Source organism: Crassostrea angulata, chromosome 10 (assembly GCF_025612915.1).
Source record: "Crassostrea angulata isolate pt1a10 chromosome 10, ASM2561291v2, whole genome shotgun sequence".
NCBI classification, from domain to species: Eukaryota; Metazoa; Mollusca; class Bivalvia; order Ostreida; family Ostreidae; genus Magallana; species Magallana angulata.
Window position 1 is genome coordinate 54,966,632 of NC_069120.1, and position 24,551 is coordinate 54,991,182.

General features: G+C 34.9%; 2 protein-coding genes across 4 annotated transcripts; one reads left to right on the plus strand and one right to left on the minus strand.

Annotated features, from left to right (window-relative positions):
• Nucleotides 1-1,518: 1,518 nt before the first annotated feature.
• On the minus strand, nt 1,519-6,824 carry LOC128165483 (peptidyl-prolyl cis-trans isomerase E-like). Its single transcript, XM_052830086.1, has 12 exons — nt 6,710-6,824; nt 5,534-5,632; nt 5,206-5,249; nt 5,031-5,057; nt 4,644-4,725; nt 4,041-4,135; nt 3,662-3,791; nt 3,365-3,444; nt 2,822-2,927; nt 2,459-2,534; nt 2,215-2,281; nt 1,519-1,606 (listed from the first exon to the last, which is right to left on the minus strand). The coding sequence occupies exons 1-12, from the start codon at nt 6,741-6,743 to the stop codon at nt 1,538-1,540; spliced, it is 909 nt and encodes a 302-aa protein (XP_052686046.1). The 5' UTR covers nt 6,744-6,824; the 3' UTR covers nt 1,519-1,537.
• Nucleotides 6,825-7,028: 204 nt separating this feature from the next.
• Nucleotides 7,029-24,222, plus strand: LOC128165482 (structural maintenance of chromosomes protein 6-like). 3 transcript variants are annotated; one of them, XM_052830083.1, is made up of 25 exons: nt 7,029-7,126; nt 7,537-7,759; nt 7,894-8,008; nt 8,131-8,373; nt 8,733-8,875; nt 9,797-9,898; nt 10,176-10,313; nt 10,444-10,524; nt 10,707-10,942; nt 11,037-11,201; nt 11,372-11,550; nt 11,778-11,953; nt 12,117-12,143; nt 12,261-12,344; nt 12,624-12,719; nt 13,255-13,524; nt 13,767-13,823; nt 14,526-14,696; nt 14,906-15,043; nt 16,016-16,134; nt 17,297-17,396; nt 18,760-18,924; nt 20,729-20,881; nt 22,527-22,624; nt 23,004-24,222. In XM_052830083.1, exons 2-25 carry the CDS (start codon nt 7,616-7,618, stop codon nt 23,119-23,121), a joined length of 3,318 nt encoding a protein of 1,105 aa, XP_052686043.1. In that variant the 5' UTR covers nt 7,029-7,126; nt 7,537-7,615; the 3' UTR covers nt 23,122-24,222. The 3 variants fall into 3 exon arrangements, with proteins under 3 accessions (XP_052686043.1, XP_052686045.1, XP_052686044.1); XM_052830085.1 differs by lacking the exon at nt 18,760-18,924 and adding an exon at nt 19,199-19,357; XM_052830084.1 differs by having other exon boundaries at nt 7,029-7,122.
• The last annotated feature ends 329 nt before the right edge of the window (nt 24,223-24,551 follow it).

Consider the following 24,551-nt stretch of genomic DNA (forward strand, 5'->3'; position numbering starts at 1 on the left):
GTTATTATTGATAATTTATTCCAAGACATAAAAAAATTAAAAACAAGTTGAATAGAGAATTAAGATCATTTCTTTATAAATGACTAAATTATCATGTTTTAACATAACGCCAAGAATCCAAAAAATGACAGCGTGGGGCGACTCTCCTCACATCGCGGTTGCGTTTCCGATTCTTACAAATGAAGTACTATTGGTCTAGACATTTTAAAAAACTGAAAAACAAACTTTCAATCATTAACCGTCTGGTTGACACCATTGTCGTCCCGTGCAGTTAGTTCAGTGGATTCCAGCTCCCTCTTCTTCCTATCTGCGCCATTGCCGAGAGAAAGCACGGTGTTTGTTAGGAAATTAACGTGGATTATCAGCGCGACTCGTGTGGTACACGGCATTATACCCCGACCACCAGCAAATTACCGGCGATTAGCGGAAAGAATGGATCGGTAAATCAGTTGATGTGCTGTTTTTGTCTCCTAGGTGTATCATAAAACATGTTCTGTGGGGTTAAACGATGATAATTGCGTTTTTATGGAATGGTTCTACTTTATGATTTGGTGTCTTGTCTTTTGAGCTGGACATTATATATATCCCCGAGTATTACAGAGAGCAGTTATATATCAAAAAATGGGCGATTCCGACGCCGAAACTGTGGTCATATTGTCGTTTGACTGTCGTATTGAGGCTGTGCTGCTAACAATGCTTCAGTGTTATGGTCTCGTTGTAACGATTAATAAAAGACGTTCCCTTATCAAGGAAATATCACACATCCTGAATTTTGTAAGCATTCATGAAAATCGATAGCAGAAATTCTCAAGTGTGTACTTTTAAAATCTTTTTTCCATAACGATAAAATTTAAAATTGTTGTTTTATGCCCATTCGAGAATTTCCCTATTTGTATAACAATACTAATGGTTATAAATCAGTAGCCCGTTTTAAGAACAAATCTTTTAAAAGATGATGCATAATACGCACTTCTAATTTGTCCATATAGTTTGGCGATCGTTGCATAATAACGGTATAATAAAATACGAAACAAGAATACAGGTGTTCATCTAATATGTACATATATTACATTGTATGATGATCTTTCAGTCTAATATGTACATATATTACATTGTATGACGGTCTTTCAGTCTAATATGTACATACATTACATTGTATGATGATCTTTCAGTCTAATATGTACATATATTACATTGTATGATGATCTTTCAGTTTTTAAGTCCTTAAAAGAGTGTATGGGTTATGGTTAAGTTATGACAAATTTTACAAGTAAGATTCTCCAAAGATATTTTGATACCATGAACAGTCATAAGTTTTCACTTACGATGAACATAAATAAATTCATCTCTTGGTCAATTGATTTTCAAACCGGTTCCTACAGTAATTGCAAGCCAAAGCAAATGACCTAACTAGGTATCTTAATTTACCACAGAGACAATAGTCACTGGAAGTTCAATCCAAAAAAACGCAAGGTTTTTAAATAAACTTTAGCAGTGAAATAGAATGTCACAGACATAAATAGTACAACATTTATTGCTAAACAAGTTCTCCACAATTTGTGATCACAATCTTCTGTGTTGGTTTTCCGGACTTTGTTCCACAAGCCTGAAATAAATGTGGATTTCATTGTCAGAGAGTTTCTAGAGTTATATATAATAACCTTCGTAATTTTTAAGTACATGTAAATATATTAAACAAAATAGAATTATAGAGTTTAAACAAATGTTGAATAATCTCCTGTTTAACGGTTTATTTATTGGATTTGTAAACCCTAACATAATTGTATTTCTGGTTCTACAATCCCTGGAACTTTCTACTTTCCCATGCATTTGGGATTAGTTGACATTCTTATCAATTAGCAGCAAAGCTTCCAGAGTTTGTCTACATGTATTCCCTGTAGAAAACATTTCCCAAAAATCTTTTGAGTTTTGAATGCTACCATATGTTCATTCAACATTCATTAACTGTTTCAAAATTTTTTGATCAGAACTCAATTATTTATTTCCACTTGTTTGATGTCCTTTTGCAGTTTTATTTAGAAAGCAGAATGTTTCATAGATTGCACCTTTTTGACAGAGCTGTCATTTCCTCCATCATTTGGTTGAATCATAAATAATAATTATGCATTAATTCTTTGTTTTTTTTTTCTTAAAGTGTCTTCCTTTTAAAATTAACCCTTCCATTGAATGTTTCCACAATTTCTATAAACTGACCTCCATCCTTCTGACCACATCGAGTCCCTCTATCACCTTCCCAAACACCACGTGTTTGTTGTCCAACCTACAACATACAGCACAAATTGGGTTCGGATTAGAATTTAAAAAGGGACCTTGTTTCTTCACTAACAAGATGTTGAGAAAGAATAATAAAATGGATTTCTGAACTTCAAAAATGTTGAACCATAAGGATTAGCTCCCAAACTGTCTATTCACTGCTGTATATGTTTCTGCTACTTACCAATCTGTCTTTTCTGTGCAGATAAAAAACTGTGAACCATTTGTGTTTGGACCTGAATTTGCCATCGATAAAATACCTGTGGGAAAATACTATGGGCCTCAGTTTCATTCAATATGTACTAATTCAAATTCAATAAACTTTAATCAAACTTTAATAACATTTAGATATTTTTGTCATGAATATACAAATTAAATTCAGTCAACAAAACAAAATATCACATTCAATTCAATTCATACACGTGTAAAAATATTGTCATAAGATTCACACTAGCAGTTTACATCACTTATAAACTTATTAAACATCATATTAACTACATAATCTGTACACTGAATAAAAAGGGAGGAAAGTTTTGTTTTAACTGACCTGGTCCAGTGTGTTTTAAAGTGAAATTTTCATCCTCGAATTTGCGACCATAAATGGACTTGCCCCCCGTTCCATTGTGATTGGTGAAGTCCCCTCCCTGACACATCTACAGAGTCTTGTTAAAGAAATAACACCCTCCTATTCCTGCTCGCTCTACACTCTGTACACATACAGATGTACACATTCCCAACAATACAATCTATGACACTGTCATAGCTCTACACTCTGTACACATACAGATGTACACATTCCCAACAATTCAATCTATGACACTGTCATAGCTCTACACTCTGTACACATACAGATGTACACATTCCCAACAATACAATCTATGACACTGTCATAGCTCTACACTCTGTACACATACAGATGTACACATTCCCAACAATACAATCTATGACACTGTCATACTGTTACAGCTACTATTTAATATTAAACAGTATGCCCTCCCTTCTTGGAAGGGGGGCATAAAATTTATGAAGACAAGGTTAAAAAGAATGTCCTGTGTTTAAGGTTACCCTCTGATGAAGTATTAAAGGATACAAATTGGGGTATGATTCTGTGAAAAGTGCTCCCTTTGTAACCAAACCCTTTCTCATGTGAACACAAGCATCGGAAATTTTCTGTAAAATAAAAATAAGCTCTCTATGAATTATGATAACAATACAACAATTACACAGGAAATGTTTGTACTTTTGAACCTAGAATTGATGATCAATGATGTACCCATTTTTTTTTTTTTTTTTTTACAAATTTGTGACTTGTGAACTTCTCTTTGATAAGCATCACTTTTGCTATGATATATCTACAGCGCTATTAACTGACCCAGTGTAGACGTACCTGCGGTTTTTGGGACAATGTCTGCTCGTAGATCTATCACAATTCTACCTGTACTGCTGCCTATTTTGACGTCCAGGTACACCTGGGGGTTACCTGTCCTCTGTTTCTTGGTGGGCGGGGCATCCGATTCCTAAACAAAAAGGCATTCAGTATAGTTGTAAACTTCACTCTGGTTAGTTTGTGGAAAATTAACAAGGCAGCAATTAGATTGAAATTAAAAAAATGCTATATTTTCCTTTCAATGTGACCATTAAATTGGTCATTTCGATCTGGGAAACTAAACATCCTTTGTTTTTTGTTAGATCTTTTCATATTTTAATTTTTTTTTAAACATTCATTGTTTGGCCTTACTGATCTACATGTTACCATAGAAACTGACCACAGATTTCTCTGTTTCCCCTTCTGGGTCCTCTGTCGATTTTTTGTCTGCTGTTTTCCCTGCATACTCTTGGAGCCAAGTATCCTCAGACCACACTGTAAACAGATCAATCAGAAACTGCATCCAAATCATGAACATATCTAAATATGGACTTCATACCGACAGCAAATTTTGTATTTTCAATACATGTATTTACATTTGCAAATATTGACGTTTGGATAGCAAAAACATTCAACTCTGTGTGAACGTTTTCATGACATCACAATGATTACCGAATGCATTAATCATTTGTCTGTTGGATTATTGTTAACATAAAAACACAGTAATTATAATTATTCTGAACAATTTGCCTTTTCAAGTGTAAATATACAGTAATTAGCAGCAATGTTAAAAAGTTCACCGGGATATGAACTTGGTTGGAACATGATCAAATCCTCTGAGAAACCCTCTGAACTTCACAGGATTTGATCATGTGACCAATCAAGTTCATATTCTGGTGAACTTTTTAACTTGCTGTTTATTTCTTAAATAATCTTACATCTATGGGTATCTGTTGGCGTGTCAAATCTGAGCTTGACCTATACACCTATAGAATTAACATACCTGCTCGTGAGCTGCCCTCCTTCAGTTTCATTGGTTTGGCCATGTTAACTCTTAAAGTGCGGCCAAACATCTCAGAATCATTCTGTGGAGGTAAATGATCAGAAATTCAACAAATTGGCGTATCTCATTGAAGTGATAATTCTGGAATTTTAAAATTCATATCCAATAAACACCAGTAACATGTATTTGACATTTCAGAAATATAAATAGCTATTTAATTTCATGCAAGAATATTCAGTAGGAAAATTCCCAATGACAAAGTAGATGGGATTTAAAGATGTGATAATGAAATTAAACTCAAGACAAAATCAAAGCAGTGATGTTCAATGAATAACAAATATCAACCAAATGCTTCTGCTTCTGCAATAAGTCAATAAGTGTATTTACCATATTATCAATGGCAGCAGCTGCATCCTACAAAAGAATGAACAGACTTGTCCAGGTAATGTTCACTATTTTAAATGTAACTCTCATAAGGTATTTAAACTTAGTTATAGTAATTTAATTCTGAAATCCAATTTGTCACTTTTTCAATGACAAACACGTCAAAAATCCAACATACCTCTGCCAATTCAAACTCAACAAACGCAAATCCTCTGTGTTTCTCTACAAAAAAGTTAATTCAAAGTCGTTATTGTCTAGAACATACACAACTTCATAATAGTTTTTTTTACCTTACATGCCCGGGGCTCATAATACTGTATATCTGTTTTTATCGTGTGTCATAAAATTTGCGAAAATGGGGAATAGCTGTAACATTTTTAATTTGCATCATTTTTTACGATTCAAAAGTTTCTTACAGAATATGATATTCAATTACAAGATTGCAAAAAAAAGCGAAAACTAGATCATCGCGAAAATAATCCAATAGAGTTATCCCCCTAACTAACCTGTCTCATAGTCTAGAGGAATCTGTATGTCCAAGATGTCACCAAACGGAATGAATGCAGCATGCAGTGTTTTCTCATCTACCTCCTCTGCCAGCCCCCCTGCAACAAATCATTTATTGAAGCTATTTCACAATAAGTCAGAAAAATGTGTCTCAGGACAGGCCCTCATCACATTTAGAATAAATCCCATACAGTTGCACTGTAGCACATCAAATTATCAACTCTGATATAAGTATTGAAAATATCATTTGTATACATGGTTTAGCAAGCACATTAACGACATATTTTCCACAAACCTCAGTGATCCTGATAACCATGAAAATCTCTATAAGAATATCATAACATGATGTTTCAAAGTTTCTGGCCATATATGATTTTTACCCGTAGAAATTAACACAAACAAAAACAAATTCTTATAGAGATTTACAATAACATTTTTACATCTTTTCTTCATTTAGAAATACTCAGTACACATATTGCACAATTTTTCAATGTTATAATCCAAGTAGACTTTCTACTTTGTGTTGTGTATTTAACCCTAAAGCAGCAGAGGGAGCATTTCAAAATAGGAAATCTGGAATTTGTTGTTCTTTTGGATAAACATAGTATGGACACAAAGGTATTTAAATTATGGAGATTTTGAGCAAAAAGGGTTGAAAACAGAAACTTGGGATAGAATATACCAAATTCAGGAGCTTGATCAATCATCATGATCAGCATCTCACAGAAAAAAAATTAAATAATTCTGCCTGCTTTTGGAAATGTCATTATTCCAAAAGTGAAATCACAATCTAGTCTGAATGACTTAACACTTGCACCTGGGTACTATTTTATAAATTTAAACATTAAAGTGAAAATAAATGATGTCCGTGATGATTACACCTATAAAGTAAGTGTTTGTTCTTTTTCTTTAATTGATTTTGCACATATTCTCGTAATCATAAGTTTAAAATAAAACATCAAACAAATCAAACGTATCAGATACTTTTTTTGTTGTAACAGTAATATTTGGACACTAGGAAATCTAGTCTACTTTCCCACAATTTAAACCATAACAAATACATATTTCTGCGTAAACAATGCTCACAATGTATTTAAGTTTTTAAAAATATTCGAGAATAAAAAGATTTGGCAATGTAACTGATTGGAATGCTTCGAAAGTGAACAAAACCTTACCAACATAGACAATACGTTTGTTTTGAGCCGCCATGCTTTTAATTTGTCGGTGTTTATTAAATGCATACACGTTAATTTTAAAACTTTCACCAATCAAAACATTTTTAAGATTAGACTTTTGCAAAATTTGATAGCTTGTACCAAGTGTACTAATTTCTAGATCAATTAACATAATATGAAACATTTTCCTTACAATAAACACAAAAAGATCAAAGAAATGTCCATTTTTATCGAATGAGAAACGAAAGCATGCTTTTGTTTGTATATCAATGAAAAAAATTGTAAATCAATACCAATGAGCGAATCATCTGACGAACGATGTAAGAAAAGCCCTCGAAAAAAGGATGTGAAGTTTGAAAGTTACTCAAAGTAGTTTAGACTGACAAGGAAAACAAGAACAGCGACAAATTGCAGTGTGTAAGAATAGGATGCACACTTTGTGTTTTTATTGATTAATTAGCTTGCAGTAATGGCATCATTTAAAATATGTTTGCACTCCACTGGCACTGGTGATATTTTGGCGGCAATTTTTTTTCTTCCGAAAATTAATGTTTCTTAATATTGTTTTTGTCATATAAGATATCTTTGTTATATTGTAGCTTATGTTGAGGAATAATAATTATGAAATTTTTTGTTGAAAAATGATAACGAATTAGTTACTTTCGATTTGATTGCCATTCATTATTGGAAGTGCTTTGCATATCTGCTTTTTTAGGAAGTAAAAATAAGCAAAATAATAAATTGATTTATACACAACATTATGCAGTGTATATTCTTTTTAGCAAGAATACCTTTTATTTATAAATTATACATTTATTTATTTACAGCAATTTGGGTGGACTTGAGCAGCTGTAAGATATGTGAGCAGCATACATAAAGGTATAGTTGAGAGAACAAAAGACAGCTATGTCAAAACGCAAAGGTGAGGAGCTTGCTGGACCAAGTCGAAAAAAGACTACCAGTCAAGCAGGAACCAGTAGCAGAGTTACGGAAGAAGAGGATGAAGATGAGATGAACCTTACACAGAGGGCAGATTTCGACATTAACTCGGTATGGGTCATAATAAGTAACCCACTCTCAGTATCAGACTTCTTGCACTCACAAAGGAAATTAACAAAATTAATTTTTGGTAGTATAAAAATATTAGTGAGAGTAGTAATTTTTCCTGTAACATTTTATTGTAGAAAGAAGCTGACATTGGGATTATTGAGAAAATCTGTCTTAAGAATTTCATGTGCCACAGTCGTCTAGATGTGTCCTTAGGACCACATGTCAACTTTATTGTGGGAAGAAATGGAAGTAGGTTGACAAAATTCTTGTAACATTTTGCAAAAAGATAACTCTTCATTAATCACACACTTTTGAAAACAAAATCACAACATGAAAAGTAGTTAATTAACTGGATTTATTCTGATTGATAGGTGGTAAGAGTGCCATTATAACAGCCTTGGTGGTGGGGCTGGGGGGTAAGGCTTCAGTCACCAGCCGAGGGAGCACGATTAAAGGCTTCATCAAGTCGGGCAAATACAATGCAGAAGTAGAAATCCACCTAAGAAATAGAGGGCCAGATGCATTCAAAGCATCCACATACGGGGACAAAATCATTGTGGAGAGAAAGTTCACCCACGATGGATCGTCATCTTACAAACTGAAGTCTAAAGAAGGTGTTTAGATAAGCTAATTTCTTCTTTCCTTAATTTGAAAGGGAACAAATTACAATTGTAGTAGTTTGTAGATAACATGTACTTTAACTTGCTTTTCAGAAGTGAAAAATCTGGGAAAAATAAACTTGAAGACTGATATAAGATTGGCTAAGCTTTTCTTTTTTATCATGTAGTCAACCTTAACTTATTGACGAACATTTATGACTAATTTATTAAAATTGAATGAAAAATGTTACATAGTATGTGCAGGTTTTGAAAAATAATGTTAGTTAATTTTCTACTTTGCACTATAGAACTAAAATCCAAGTCCTTAAACGGTCTGTTCTGTAGGTCAAGTATTCTATGGTAATTGTTTACAGGTAAGGTTGTATCTACAAAGAGGGAAGAGTTAAACGCCATCCTAGATCAGTTCAACATCCAAGTAGACAACCCGGTGGCCATTCTTAACCAGGACACGAGTCGGAACTTTCTGAATTCCAAGTCACCTCATGACAGATACAAGGTAACAAGGAGTCCTTATCAGACGCACCTCCGGTCCTAACTGGAGACTCCAGGGGTCCTAACTGGAGACTCCATGGGTCCCAAATGGAGACTCCATGGGTCCTAACTGGAGACTCTATGGGTCCTAACTGGAGGCTCTATATGTCCTAACTGGAGACTCCATGGGTCCTAACTGGAGACTCTATGGGTCCTAACTGGAGACTCCATGGGTCCTAACTGGAGACTCTATGGGTCCTAACTGGAGACTCCATGGGTCCTAACTGGAGACTCCATGGGTCCTAACTGGAGACTCTATGGGTCCTAACTGGAGACTCTATGGGTCCTAACTGGAGACTCCATGGGTCCTAACTGGAGACTCAATGGGTCCTAACTGGAGACTCCATGGGTCCTAACTGGAGACTCCATTGGTCCTAACTGGAGACTCCATGGGTCCTAACTGGAGAGTCTATGGGTCCTAACTGGAGGCTCTATGGGTCCTAACTGGAGACTCCATGGGTCCTAACTGGAGACTCCATGGGTCCTAACTGGAGACTCCATGGGTCCTAACTGGAGACTCTATAGGTCCTAACTGGAGACTCCATGGGTCCTAACTGGAGGCTCCATGGGTCCCAAATGGAGACTCCATGGGTTCTAACTGGAGACTTTACAGGTCCTATAAACTGGAAACTCCATGGGTCCTAGCTGGAGACTCCAGGGGTCCTAACTGGAGACTCCATGGGTTCTAACTGGAGACTCTACAGGTCCTAACTGGAAACTCCACGGGTTCTAAATGGAGACTCCACGGGCCCTAACTGGAGACTTCACTGATACTCAATGACTCTTCTTTCTTATTTTGTGTTTAACAGGGGTGTTTCTGATGTCTGAAAGATAGAAATAGGCAATACAGAATTTAATTGGTGCTGTCATTCTTTTGATTTTGTAGTTCTTCTTAAAAGCCACACAGCTTGAACAGATGCTATTGGACTATACTCGAGCCAATGAACAAAGGGAGATCACCAAGGAAATCATTGAAAAAAAGCAACAGGTAACAGTTTTCTATGATAGGTTTATATCTGGAAACATAATTTGTACATAATATTGTATAATTTCCTATTTTGAACTCATCATGTAAAGCTGTATACCTGTACATCTGATGCAACAAAAATTTGAGAAGAAATTTATTCAATTATATAATTATATAAACAATTCTTTTACAGGTAACTTGATTTATTTGGCAAAAATGTGAATAAATAGCTTATTTGACAGAATTGTTTTATTAACAAAACAATTTAATAAATGATTAATCATGGGGCCTGTTTTAGACTCTGCCTACTTTGGAGAAAGAAGTTTTGGATTGGGAGCAGAAATTCAAGTCTTTAACAGCCCTTGATGAACTGAAAGGAAAAATGGAAAAACGCAAGCAAGAACTGGCCTGGGCATTTGTTATCTCCAGGGAAAGGGTAAGTCCTTTACTACCTCAGTCAGCTCCAGATGTGATGTACTAAGTGTTTTGGACTAATAATGAGAACACCTTTCGACTTGAGTTGTTTATATGTATTGTATGATAATTTTCCTGATATTTGGGGGCAGGATTTACAGCAAATGCAGAAATGTCTACAGCAGGAAGAATCCAGGATCCCAAAGTTTAAACAGAAAGTAGAAGAAGCAAAGGTAAGAAATTCATTGAAGTCAAATACTCAGTAGCTGTTTCTATATTTCATAATGTTCAACATTCAATTTTTATTCACAATAGAAACAGATAAGTGGTTGTAATGTCAGAAAAAGGCATTAAAATGAAACACTTGTAAATGTTTACTAGTATTTTACCTGGGTTTTTTTTTTTATCCATTTAGGCCAAAGTTGAGACATGTATTCAGAAACACAATGAGTTGAAGGAGCTTCTGCGGACCACAAATGAGGAGGTCAAACTTCTCCGCCCACAGTTTGACGCTGCCAAGGAAACGCTGAAAGAAGCCAAGGCAGACCTCCGAAATCGGCAAAATGAATTTCGTAAGAAAGAATCTGAATTGCGTAAACTGGCTAAAGAACGAGATGACATCAATGCTCGCATTCAGGAACTACATAAAAGGTAAACACTTGATTGAAATCGCTGTAATTTTTGTTTGTGTACATACATGTTTTATGCTGCTGAAGTTTTGGGTGGTCCTTGTTCTTGCATGTAGTGCCCAGCATGATTACGAGGCTGAGAGAAGAGCTCGAGAGGAGAAGATAGGAAATCTCCAGGAGCAGGCTAATGCCTTGAAAGCCCAACAAACCACAACGGAGCATGACCTAGAAAACTTCCGGGCTGCGGTCACCAAACACAAGGGGGAGGAGAGGCAGATGCAGTATGTATTGAGTACAACACAAATGTATTTCCTTAAAAGAACCCACTGAGAGCAGAAAAACATTCATTTCTGTGAGAACAGTTTAAAGGCTCAGTAGATGATATTGATGATGCCACAATAATCTTTGCACAAGTTGTTGTCAATATGCTCACAGTAGTTTTGTTTTACAGGATGGATGTAAACAGTATGAAGTCCCATGAAGACAAGAGAAAGAAACAGCTAAACGACCTCCTTAGTGCCAAGAACGACCGGCTGGCGCGCTTCGGTCCCTACATGCCGACGCTTCTACAGCATATCGAGGAGAGGTACCGGCGGGGGGAGTTCCACCAGAAACCCAGGGGTCCCCTAGGTGAGCAATGACATGCCAGTGCTGTAATTGTTATAAAGACTCAATAGTGTATAAAATACGTAATAAGTAACTGATTAAAAAATACTTGATGGGATAAAATTTAAGCATCATTCAAGGATTGTTCATCTCTAATATTGATGTATATATACAGGAAAACTTGGTGCCTTGATATTTCAACTTAAAAGTGTACTGAAACTTTTTCATTTGGAAACTCTCTCTTCTTGTAGGAGCTTGCTTTAAGCTGAAAGAACCTAAGTGGGCGATGGGTGTGGAGCGATGCCTGGGGGCGCTTCTGCAATCGTTCTGTTGCCATGACCACCACGATGAGAAAGTTCTGGAGAGTGTATTTGACCGCGTGTGTAACGATAGACAGAGGCCGTCCATCATAGTCTCCAGGTTCAAGGTCAGAGTTGTTAGATGAAATTTGGTTCTCATTCAAGATGCCATTTTCATGTCTGCAAATATTGCTACTTATTGTATTTGTGTACATTTATTCCTTGACATGCTAATGAAAATGAACCTGTTCTCCTAACAAAGTCATAAACTTCCGTTTTTGTGTTTTTCAGGGTTCTGTGTACGACATCTCTAGATTGGTAAGTGTGATTACTAGATTTATTTTGCAGATGTTGGGATTGTATCATTTTACCTTGACACATCGCTAGATTAATTTTACAGACGTTGGAATTGTATTGTGATTTGTCTGTTTACAGAGAGCTCACAGTGAGCGGTTTCCGGCCGTGTTTGACATGATTGATTGCAATGACCCGGTTGTCATGAACACCTTGATTGATCAGGTAAAGATTAGGACTGATTATCCTTTTCGTTAAACCAGAAAGTTTTGAAAAAATGAACATGTGAACATTTCTGTCATCGAGGCTTAGTGCTGATATTGATTCAACATAGCACATACAATGTTTACTAACTTTATTAAAAAAAATGCTGAATTTTTTTAACAGCAACCATCTGTTCTTCCAAGAAAATTTTACAAATTAATTGGAAATTTTATTTCCCAAAAAGAACTAATTTCACGAGTTTTGGAGCTTTTCCATTAATATTGTTGTCTGTTTTTGTAGAGAGGAATAGAGAATATTCTGTTGATTGAAGACAAGAAAGAAGCCCGAACTGTCATGGATCCAGACGTTCAGGCCCAGCCCAGGAACTGTCACGAGGTAACTTACCCAATGATTACGGTTGGCACCCCATAGGTTTTGTATATATAGTAAGAGCCTGAGACAGTAATATCAGATAGCATTTCATTAAGTGTTTTCACTGTGCTCTATTTTACAGGTCTTCGAAATGTTCTATTTTATAGGAATTGTGTCTTGTGCATTATGTACAGGCATTGAATGTGTTCTTTGCTCTGTTTTACTGGCATAAAATGTGTATATTTTACATGCAGTGACTGTCCTGTGCTTTGTTTTACAGTTGTTCGCTGTCCTCTATTTTACTAATGATCACTTTGCCCTAGTTTTAGGCCTTCACTGTGCTATATTTAACAGGAAATCATTGTGCTCTAATAACAGGATTTCACTGTGCTCTATTTAACAGGAATCACTATGCTCTATTTTACAGACATTAACTGTGGTCTATTTAACAGGCGTTCATTGTGTTGTGCTCTATTTTTTACAGCCGATCACTGCTCTATCTTTTACAGGCGTTCACTGTGCTCTATTTGACACATATTGACTGTACTCTGTTCTACAGGCGTTCACCATTGAGGGGGACCAGGTTCACAGCGTACCCTCCCTCAGGTACTATTCCAACAACAATACCCACGCCCGCTTCCTGACCTCCAACACCGAGCAGGACATCCACCGCCTCCAGGGGGAGCTAACCCAGCTCAGACAGGAAATCCAGAAAAAGGAGCAGGTCAAGGTCACGGTCCGGGACAACCTGCGTCAGAATCAGAACGAGGAGAAGAAGTGTGAGACGCAGCTGATGAAGATCGGGCAGCGCCTCAACAAACTGAACAATGTAAGGGGCCGTCCAGGGACCCAACGTTGTTTTATATAAGTCGCATCATTGGATGCACAATTTAATGTTCATGAGCTCTATAAAAACTTAATGTATGTAGATATGGAGGAGGTAAATCTATGAATTTTGATTTATTTTTTTTTTAACAATATTGGTACATATAGAGATATATATTTCTGCAATAATATGACACTGGCAAAGTTGAAAACTGATTTTTAATGAACACTCTGTTTATATTGAAGGAAATCTATGAGCTAAAGAGTGTAGAGGACCCTGCCCCTATAGATGTCACCACCTTGGTAAGTTTTCTGGTGCAATTAGAAATGTAGTGTTGAGAAAAACTGGACCCTTTCCTCAATTTCCTAAATTTATTCTGATTGTTAATCTAAAAGCATCATCACTTCAAAAAGTCACATGTATGGTTTTTCCGAAAACATAGCAAACAATTAATTGTCTCTGATTATGTTGAAAATAAAAAAGTGATGATTGATGAGCACATAGAATGAGAAGATGTCGCTAGAGTTGTCATTATTTCACTTGAAGACCATGGAAACATTTAAAATTGGGTTTGCTTTTCATCACTCTAAATAATGTACATGTATACTTATTTGTAATCACACTAGATGGGGAGGTGTCATTATGAGACAAGATGGGGAGTTGTCATTATGAGAGAAATAGGGGGGGGGGGGTCATTATGAGACTAGATGGGGAGGTGTCATTATGAGACTAGATGGGTAGATGCCACTATGAATTTAGATGGGTAGATGTCATTATAGGACAAGATGGTGAGGTGTCATTATGAGACAAGATGGGGAGATGTCATTATGAGACTAGATGGGGAGGTGTCATTATGAGACTAGATGGGGAGTTGTCATTATGACTTTAGATGGGGAGGTGTCATTATGACTTTAGATGAGGAGGTGTCATTTGGAGACCAGATGGGGAGGTGTCATTAGGAGACCAGATGGGGAGGTGTCATTTTGACTGATTTGATTTGGCAGGAAGAGGAGGTCAGTAACTTGGAGACACAGATCACCGAGATGAGCGCGGTCAGGGACGAGCTCCACACACAGTACCAGGAGGCGCTCTCACAGTTCCAGGCCGAGGAGCAGAAGTTCAAAGAGGTTGAAAGTAAAATGAGAGAGAAAGCAGAAGTCGGAGAGCCACTCAAGGTAAAATCAGATGAAAAACAGAAAGGGTGAATGGAAGCAAAGGGAAGAAGAATTGATGAAGTATACATATTAAAAAATGCATTTAGAAGTTAAAGCTTTAAATTTTTAGATTGAATACATGTACATTCACAAGTCTTACTTGTGTTGTTTTGTTTCTCGGTGTTCAATATTTTCTTCAAAAGGTAGTAGTTTTAAATCTATAAAAACAGGATGAGTTTGGGCTAGCCCAGGTGGACATAGAACAGGCAAAATCTCACCGGAAACACTACGAGCAGAAGCTGAGTGAACAAGAGGCCAAGATTAAAGAGGAGCAAAGGAAGGTCGAGGAGGAGTCTAAAATCCTGGAGGTAGGAGATTTTTTTAGGATAAACTCTGTTGGAGTAATATGTAGGATGAACTACGTAGGAGTTATGGGAAGGATATAATACATAGGAGTCATGTAGAATAAACTGTAGGAATTATATGTATTAAAGACTCAGTAGGAGTAATATATAGGAGTTACTGTATACAGGGAAATATTCGCACCTGTTTTATTTTTGCCCCTTTCACCCTCGTCACCAGGCGAATTTAAGACTTGGCAAATTCCAATGTTTCAAGCATTTTCTTTAGTACACAAGCAAGTCTGGGCGAATTTATGACGGGGCGAATCCGTTTGCAAGTGTAGAAGGGCGAAAATAACACGGGGTGAAAATAACCCTGTATACAGTATATGAATGATAGACTACATACAAGTAATATGTACGATGGATGCTGTATAGGAGTTCTTTGTAGGATAAACTCTGTAAGAGCTATATGTAGGATTCACTCTATAGGAGCTACTGTGGAATCATTTGATTTCGTAGTGGCTCAATTTTCGTGGAGTTCGTGGGTACCTCTCATCCACAAATTAATAAATTAGGATTATTAAGTCATATTTCGCTTGTAGATACAAGATAATACCTAAAATTACATCCCCACCAACCTGTAAAATTTAAACAATCCACAAAAAATGATTCCACAGTATATGTAGGATAGACTCTGGGGGAGTTATGTAAAGGATAGTCGTAGATATTATCATACCTTGGTCATAAACTCACAGCACAAAACAGAAATAATGGCTGCTGAAAACATACTTATTGAGAACATTGGATTTCAATATACTGGCCACTGGCTATGCTGCTTAAAACGAACAGTTGAAATGTAGTGAGAAAATGATCTGGTGTGATAGAAACTTATTTAAAGTGGCTACCGGTTAAAGCTGACAGCAACAGCGGGTGCAACTGTTTTCATGGAAGTTTGATATGTTTTACATTTTCCATAATTTGATTTTTTTGTTTTAGAGCGATGTAAAAAAAGCCCAACAGATCTGTGCTGAAAGAATGAACACGCGGAGGTCCATTCAGAATCTGGAGTCCGAAATCACACAGATTAGTAAACAGATAAAGGCGGAGGAAAAGAGGTGAGATATAGAAGGAGTAGACAGAATGTCAGAAAATATCACAGATTACATAACTCTGTCTTTAATTGGTCACAAGGAAATTATTAAAGGACTAAGTGCGGTTTTATGCAATTTTTGCCCCCCGAAATCAAAGTTTTAGAAAGAGCTTTAAAATAAGGTGAAAGATAGTTAAAATCATATTGGAAATAAAGGTGTAAAAGGTTGTCACCACAGTGACGTCATAATGTAGAAATGACGTCATGAATATTGCATTATTTTGATAAATTGATGTTTTGTAGCAAAATATGGGTGTTTTCCGATGGTTATTCGACTGGGAAACATCGAGCGCAGGCTTGCTCAAGTACCATTTTTTAGTATAATATGTATAACTATCTGAAGAAAAACTTATGTTAAAATCGCACTTGAGCAGACCTGCGCTCTATACTTCCGAATGCAAAATATAGAGCAAAAATGAGAATATTTTCATTTGTTTGCAAATTTGCGGAAAATAGGTCATTTAGGTGACGTCACAGATAATCAGCGAATGAGCAATGATGACTAAAATCAAGATTAAAGTTATAGGCATCCTCCATACAATGATTTGTGAAGATTTGATTTTTATACGATACTATTTAAAAATTGGTTGAAATCGGGGGCAGATATTTGACCATACCGCACATAGTCCTTTGGCACACCTATTCCAAGCCTGGAGAAAAGCTTTTAAAATAAGATATATAGGTCAATGCATTATACGAAAAATTCACATAAATCAATGAAATAATTGATCGAAATCTAAGACATGAGGAATCCTACACCTCAGCCATGAGCTCCAGGTGTTTGAATAGGTGTAATTAAATTGAAGGGTTTATGTACCAATGTGCTGGTGCTGTTAAATGAGTTGTGCTCAGCTTTTATTAAAAGTTTGTAAATCTTTGAGAGTTCTTATTCTAACTTTGTACATTCTGGCTGATATGGTAATTGGGATTTTACCATTCATTGTTATTCATTGTGAAAAAGATTTTTAGGAGCAAGATAAGTTCATTGCCTGACAAATACTCATGAAAAAATGATGCTTTTGATTATAAGTCAATCCCCAAATATAAGAGTAATCATTACCAATGTACATGTTTAGAGGAGTTGAATACTTTTGTGTATCAATGTTTGATTTATTTTGAATTTACAGTCGTGGTAATGCGGAGGAGATCACTAGAACGTTCCATGAGAAACGAGACATGTACAGAAAGATTGTCACCGAGGTCAAACAATGTAGAAGTTTTATACAGGTACCAGATATTCAGAATTGATAATGACTTATCATCTACTCTATTTGGCTCAGAGAATGTCTAGCCATTGATCAGGTAGGAATAATTAGAAATCAACTCTTATATACATTGTGATTTTCCTGGATATTGCTGTAGAATGCTCAAGGTATACATCTATGTGCAATTTGAAATTTGGCCTATAGGGAAAAAGCCTTAATCTTCAAACTGCTGAAATGTGGATCAAAATTTACATAAATATATATTTCCCATGATGTAGATATAGAAATGTTTGCAAATAAAATAGATATTGATAAATATTGAATTCTCAAGATATATACTGTTTAATGCATGAATGTAATTGGCACCCAAGGTATATTAACTTGCCATAGATTACACTAAATAATATAAACTAAGTTGGAGCAGTTTATCTCCAAAACCAGAAAATGTTTATAAAATCTGAAAACCTACCAATCAATGACAATATTGTAACTGGTATAAATTTAATTCATTCCTTATTAATAAATTAGTACACTGTAATGAACAATATATCTATATTGGCCTACAAAATCACAATATAAGAAAAGTTGAGCAGTTAGATAGAATTTGATGCAAATGAGAGAGTGATGAATGTGACAGATTATATAATAAAGATATTTTTAGTCAATCAAATTGCAAACTTCAAAGAAGACTTAAGTTAAATGTTGCCTGCTCCTCAGTTCTTCAGTATTTCAGTTTTAATTGGAATGAATACTTTTTAGATTAGGGGTTTATCAAGTTTAAATTAATGTTTTAAATTTTTAAATTTTAAAAGTCATGTTTAAGCATGCAATGCATGAATATTTCATTTTCATTTGCGAGGCATTTTTTAATCGTCAGATTTTAATAATGATTGAACCCTTTCAGTAGTCATCGACAGTAGTTTAGTTACAAATTAAGTTTTTAAAACAGAAACTTGAAAATTTATATTCGGAAGGAAATGCATTAAAATGCGGTGATTTAAAACACTGATCTGGAGTTGAATATAAGGGGTGGCCTGACCAAGATAATTATTGTTTTTGGGGGAAATTGAAATATCATAAAGACATGCTTCAATGATATAAACAAAGAATTCCAATCTATATTTCATAAAGACTGAATATATTTATGACTGGAAATCCTTTAATTTTGTGACGGGGACCATGGGCTGCAAATCAAATTCACAATGTGCAGGTTTAGAATTCCACTTTTTAACTTTAATTGAGCTGTTAGTAAAATCCTAGAATCGATTATTTTAAGGCCAGTCAAACTTGGTAACACCGATTCAATCTGCTGATGATTCATTGAAAGGGTAACTTAACGTTCAATTTTTTTTTTTTTTGTCCATGAAAACTTTGTTTAATTTCAGGCGTTGTTAGAGGCATTGGATAAACGAAAAACAAATTCTCGGAAAATGCGAAGCTTCATTTCTCTTCGTGTTAAGCTTAATTTCATTGAGCAAGTCGCCATCACTAAACCGACGTGGAATTCCAAAATGGATATATCTCACAAAAAAGAGACCATCTCGATCCTAGTATGTTTATTATTTTCTGTGATCATGGTCACAATGGAAGAGGAAAGAAACTAGCAATGCTGTGAAGGTACAAGGGGTTGACTCAGTTTTATCAGGAAAATTGGCTTTGAAGAATGAAAACCCTTGATAAATCTTGGTCTGGGTTTTTATTTATGATGACCTACATGGTCTCAAAGCCTTGTACATGTATTACACAGCTGAGGTTTCTTTTTTCTTGATCATTGTGTCCAGTTTTGAATGTTGTTGTAAGGATTATGTATTTTATTGCTTTCAGCAACTAGAAAAAGTAATGATTCACCGTCAACAGCAGTATTCTGAGTTCAGAAAGCTCATTGCCATGCGAGCCAAATATTTCTTCATTGTTCTGCTTAGCAATAGGAATTATACTGGGAAAATGAGCTTTAATCACTCAAAGGAAACACTAGAAATGAATGTAAGTCTTGTTTGGATGATTTTCCAAACACTCATATAGTTTCACTTTGAAGCCCTCTCTGTTGTGACCTTTTTGCACCCTTAATCGTTTGTACATGTACCAACAATGAACTCATCTCAAGAAATAATATTTTGAAATGCTAAGAATTCAACTTTTTGAAAGAAAAAAAAAAGTCTTATTCATTGATATTAGTGAGTGATTTTAGAAATATGAAAAAAGGTTGATTTTATCATTTAGATTTGATATGAATCAGAATGAAGTGAAGTAAAAATGTATTAAATAAAACAACTCATGTTTTATTCGAGTATATATGTTACTAACACGTACTGACCCTCTTTTCAAACTGCCGTGGGTTACAAGGCTTTTTTCTAAATTAACAACAGTATCTCCACACACAATATTAGTCAACTTTGGGATTTGGACTCTAATGAACCATTTAATTTGAAAAGTGCATAAAAGTAAAAAAAACAACCAAATTTTTCAACACCTTGATATACATGTAACAAAGACAAAGTATTACATCCGGGGAATGCTCTGTTTTAGTTTGTCATTAATACCGTAGGCCTTGTAGGTAGGTCTGCATACAGTGCTTCGTTAGGAATGACTAATGTGTGGAGGTGTGTCAATCTAGTCAATCTCCAGGTAATATAGGAATGGATAAGAAATTATTCAAGTGTATACATGAAGTCCTGTTGGAATCGAAAATATGGAGTCCAATGTGTAAATTATATGAAGTACTTCTTACTGACAGTTTGATATGTAGGATGTGTTTGATGGAGATCCTTATCTAGAGCACTTTGACATCTGATATCTTACCTGTAGTCCATTGTTACCCTGTTATGAACATTTTTACACTAAAGGAATAATTTCAATAGCTACAGACATCTGATATCTTACCTGTAGTCCATTGTTACCCTGTTACGAACATTTTTACACTAAAGGAATAATTTCAATAGCTACAGAATTCATGCTGAAATAAGCTGGTGTACCTATTTAAATCACAAAGTTGTTTATAAATGTTAACCTCTCACACCAGTTTATTTGAGTGTAAATTATGTAGCTATTTTATTCAATTTTTTTCCATCAATAAAAAGATTTTTTTTTTAAATTGAATATAAAAAAAATGTATATAGAATTGAACAGTAACATCATGTGTTAAGCTGTATGGCATGAATCATTGTGACTTCAACAGAGAAGTATGTGCATGGTACATACAAGTGTTAACTTTTTATGTAGCTAATGAACTAGCACGTTACAAACAGATACTGAATTTTAAGTTGTGTATTTTCTGTAAGTCCAACCCACAAGTAGGGTATGTTTTATAAATATTTTTGTTGTGATTACTTTGACATGTGATATTTATTTTTGTAGGTCCAACCCACGAGTTCGGAGGGGGAGGGGGCCAAGGACATGCGGTCACTGTCCGGTGGCGAGAGATCTTTCTCCACTGTCTGCTTCATCCTTGCCTTGTGGGATGCCATGGAATCCCCGTTTAGATGTTTGGACGAGTTTGACGTTTTCATGGTAACCCCACTTTACCTCATTTTATACATTGCTTTACACTATAATGTAAACTAAAGTTATTGTTCATCACCTCAAGGGAGTTTTATAAGGACTAGAGATTATATGATACAAAAAAATTATGCTTGAGCAGTGGATACACCCTAATATTTTTCCCGAGGTGCAGGGAACAGCTCAGTATGATCTGCAATGAAATTTTTTTTTTGGTCTATTGACTATTCAGGCATTGAATAATTGTTTTATTATCTAATTTCATTTTTAGTATTTAGGGTTTACAATTTGTATATTACAGAAGATTTTCATGCCATTATACAATATACGAAGATTGTTTTGATCTTTCAGTTACGCCATAGCTGTGTATGCATTAAAACATCTTCACTTATTAGTTTACATGTAGAAGGGGATTCTCCAAACAATAATTTATGAATAGTCAGTTACCTTATATGAAGCTTTAAAACTGCTGATCATTTGATACTCTATATTGATAATATTATATTTGGTATCACAAGTATTAAAAACAGTGCCTATGTAAAGGAAACAAGCAGTTTTACTAATGTTCAGTAAAATTCACTAATTACAATACATTCCCTGAGAAATGTCAAAAGGCTGCAGGTCGTGACGTCAAAGGTAATTATGACCTCATTACGTATGACGTACAGACAAGTGACTTTCTACACATTGCTGTGAAATCAATCGGAAAGCCTCAACATACCCCGCGTTCTGAAATACGTTACCAGTCCAGTAGATCAGAGTCTATTGACCGGCGGTCCAATAGATCGATGTCTATTGACCGGCGGCCGAATAGATTGCAGTCTGTTGACCAGCAGTTCAATAGAACGGTTTCAATAGTTAAGCAAAACTGCATACACATACAAAATAGACGCAAATATTTATTTGTAATAAAACAAAAAAATCAATTTGATTAGGTAATAAGTATTTCATGAGGCAAATAAACTCTTTATGTATACATTTGTTACACTTTTACACTTAAGGATGTGAAATACAGGACTCCATTCAATAGAAAATACCTATACTTGCGTTTAACACTTTGATTACATTTTGTTTAACAGGATGTAGTCAGTATATGAGAAATCAAATTTTTCAATATGTAACACTCTTACGCTTTCCTTTTCAGCATGTGTTGTATTTTACAATAGAAGGATCTTTATCATGTGTTTATATACATGTATTACACTCTGACAACTTTTGTTGTACGATGTATTTACACCCCTTTCAATGTATTTTACACAACAAGGTCAATAGTAGAATCTTTATCATGTCTGTATATATAAATTACACTCCTGCATGTTACATTGAACAATGCATTATCTTTTTTTCACAATGCATTTAACAGGACATGGTTAAAAGAAGTATTATGTCTATATACATGTATTACACTCATACACTTAATGTTGTCAAATGTATTATACTTTTTTACCCTGTATTTTACAGGACAGGGTCAAAATAAGGATCATATCTATATACATGTATTATACTCATACACTTAATGTTGTCAAATGATTTACACTTTTTTACCCTGTATTTTACAGAACAGGGTCAAAATAAGGATCACATCTATATACATTTATTACACTCATACACTTAATGTTGTCAAATGATTTACACTTTTTTACCTTGTGTTTGACAGGACATGGTCAACAGGAGGATCTCTATGGACATGATGATGGTAGTTGCCAGAAACCAGAAACACAAGCAGTTTATTTTCCTCACTCCACAAAACATGAGGTGAGCATTTACATTCTAAAGAACATCTTGGGCATGTTGACTTTTATTTTTTTACTACTTCAAATAGAGGAGGAACTTAGCGCCATAGTCTGCTTCTTGTGCCAGCAGTTACTGTGTCTACGTTGGTTCTGAGATAAGTCTCCGATTTCAGGTTACTTTCAGGTTAATAACCAGTTATGATATTGTATGTATAACTTGTGGCTTTTAAATCTCTTCTTTGTATTGATTAGAACATAAAATCTTATTTATCTGTTTTGATATTATATGCATTGATAAATATATCTCTTTTCTATGTTGACAGACACGTGGAGTGACGTGTATACTTTCATTATCTAGGCCTTAATACGTATTGTAATGCACATCTTCTCTGTGTTGACAGTAAGTTGGGGATCGAGATCAAGAGCAGTAAAATATTTTGGATGCCTGATCCAGACAGAGGACAGGGAGTGCTGCCGTTTGAACCAATCCATAAAGAAGACGAAGAGACGCAGGAATAATCTGTAACAACGGCAAGGAAAACATGAAAGATTATTCTGAAATGAAGTGAAAGACACAGACAATTGATGGGCAACAAAATAAGAGATTACTTCGTATCCATTATTGAGATGTAAAAAGAGGACTTTTCCGTTACAAAGAGTGAAAAAAGTTGTGTCCATAAGGAAGAGGATTAAATGAAGGTTGAAGACACAGAGAAATATCTGATAGAAATTGTGTCAATGAAGATGACTGATTTCAAGTATTTCCTGTATATACAAAATGTGACACAATAATATTGGATGAGGTAATAGACTCACAAAACCAACGGCCAACAATGTTAATGTGATGACAAAGGGAGAATACTCAGTGTCTGGGTTAGAACTAGTTAAGTAAAAAAGGTGATACAAGATTTATCTAGTCCATTGTCACAGATGTGTTCATTATTGGGTTAAATGATTGTGAGAATGCAAGTGTTTTGTGATTTTATTTTATCACCAGAAATGTTTAGTGCATACTTCGGCTTTAATTCAATTCAAAAGAAAAGTTATTGTATGGTATAAAAGGTTTTGAGCAGAAGAATTGATGGTATTTATTTTTACTTAATCGTGTCTGTCTTATACAAATGTATTTTAAAATTTCAGGCTGTCAAAGAATTCATTAGATTTTAATGGCAACAAAGTGTTCATTAGATACATATAAGAAGGTATGGAAATACTTTTCAAAATTTTTTATCGGAGGAAACTATCTGATGTATTCAAATCTTATGTCCAGTGTAGGGAATGTGTTCTCTTATTTAAAGTTGATTGTTGAAAATATTGCTTTCGAGGCTTCTATACGTAAAAAAGTTTGTACACTGTACAGCTTTTGATTTATGGAAAAAGATTATAAATAATGTCATTATGTTTTAAGATAGATAAATTTGTTTCTTTTCCAACTTTTTGACTCAAAAATAGGATAACAAAGTGCACTGTTTAACAGAGCTGGATTTAAGTACATTCTCATTTACCGTTTTAAAATACGATATTGTATTATGCTGTAGACTAGTGCTTCAGTTTTGATTTAAGCAGATTACTGTATGCTGTTTTGTCTGATGACACTTTAGTAAATGAATCACGTTTTGTTATCTGTGTTATCTGTTCTTTTATAGTGGGCTTCTTTGTAAAATCATATAATACAATAGATAAAAATATATATACAGTGCGTAATACATGGATTTAATCATCAGTACCCAAATTGTGGTACCCTAGTTATATGACTTGCTATATATTAATAATATAAATGATATAAACTATATGTATGAGTAGTTTATGCCTTAAAACCTGAAATTGTTTAATAAAATCAGAAAGAGTAACAAACAATGTTATAAAATATAACTCTATTATGAGTTTAGTTCATTTGGTATTATTATATGCTGTATACTTTATTATCAAAACCGATTTGGTTTGACTTT

Bases quoted from the DNA above. Each gene is read 5' to 3' on its own strand.
- LOC128165482 (XM_052830083.1), top strand. From the start codon at position 7,616: ATGTCAAAACGCAAAGGTGAGGAGCTTGCTGGACCAAGTCGAAAAAAG. The intron at 12,345-12,623 runs GTAAAGATTAGG...CTGTTTTTGTAG, and splicing joins TGAACACCTTGATTGATCAG to AGAGGAATAGAGAATATTCT. The intron at 22,625-23,003 runs GTGAGCATTTAC...CTGTGTTGACAG, and splicing joins CTCACTCCACAAAACATGAG to TAAGTTGGGGATCGAGATCA.
- LOC128165483 (XM_052830086.1), bottom strand. From the start codon at position 6,743: ATGGCGGCTCAAAACAAACGTATTGTCTATGTTG. The intron at 4,136-4,643 runs GTATGTTAATTC...ATCTGTTTACAG, and splicing joins GGAGGGCAGCTCACGAGCAG to TGTGGTCTGAGGATACTTGG. The intron at 2,282-2,458 runs GTAAGTAGCAGA...TGTATGTTGTAG, and splicing joins TGCACAGAAAAGACAGATTG to GTTGGACAACAAACACGTGG.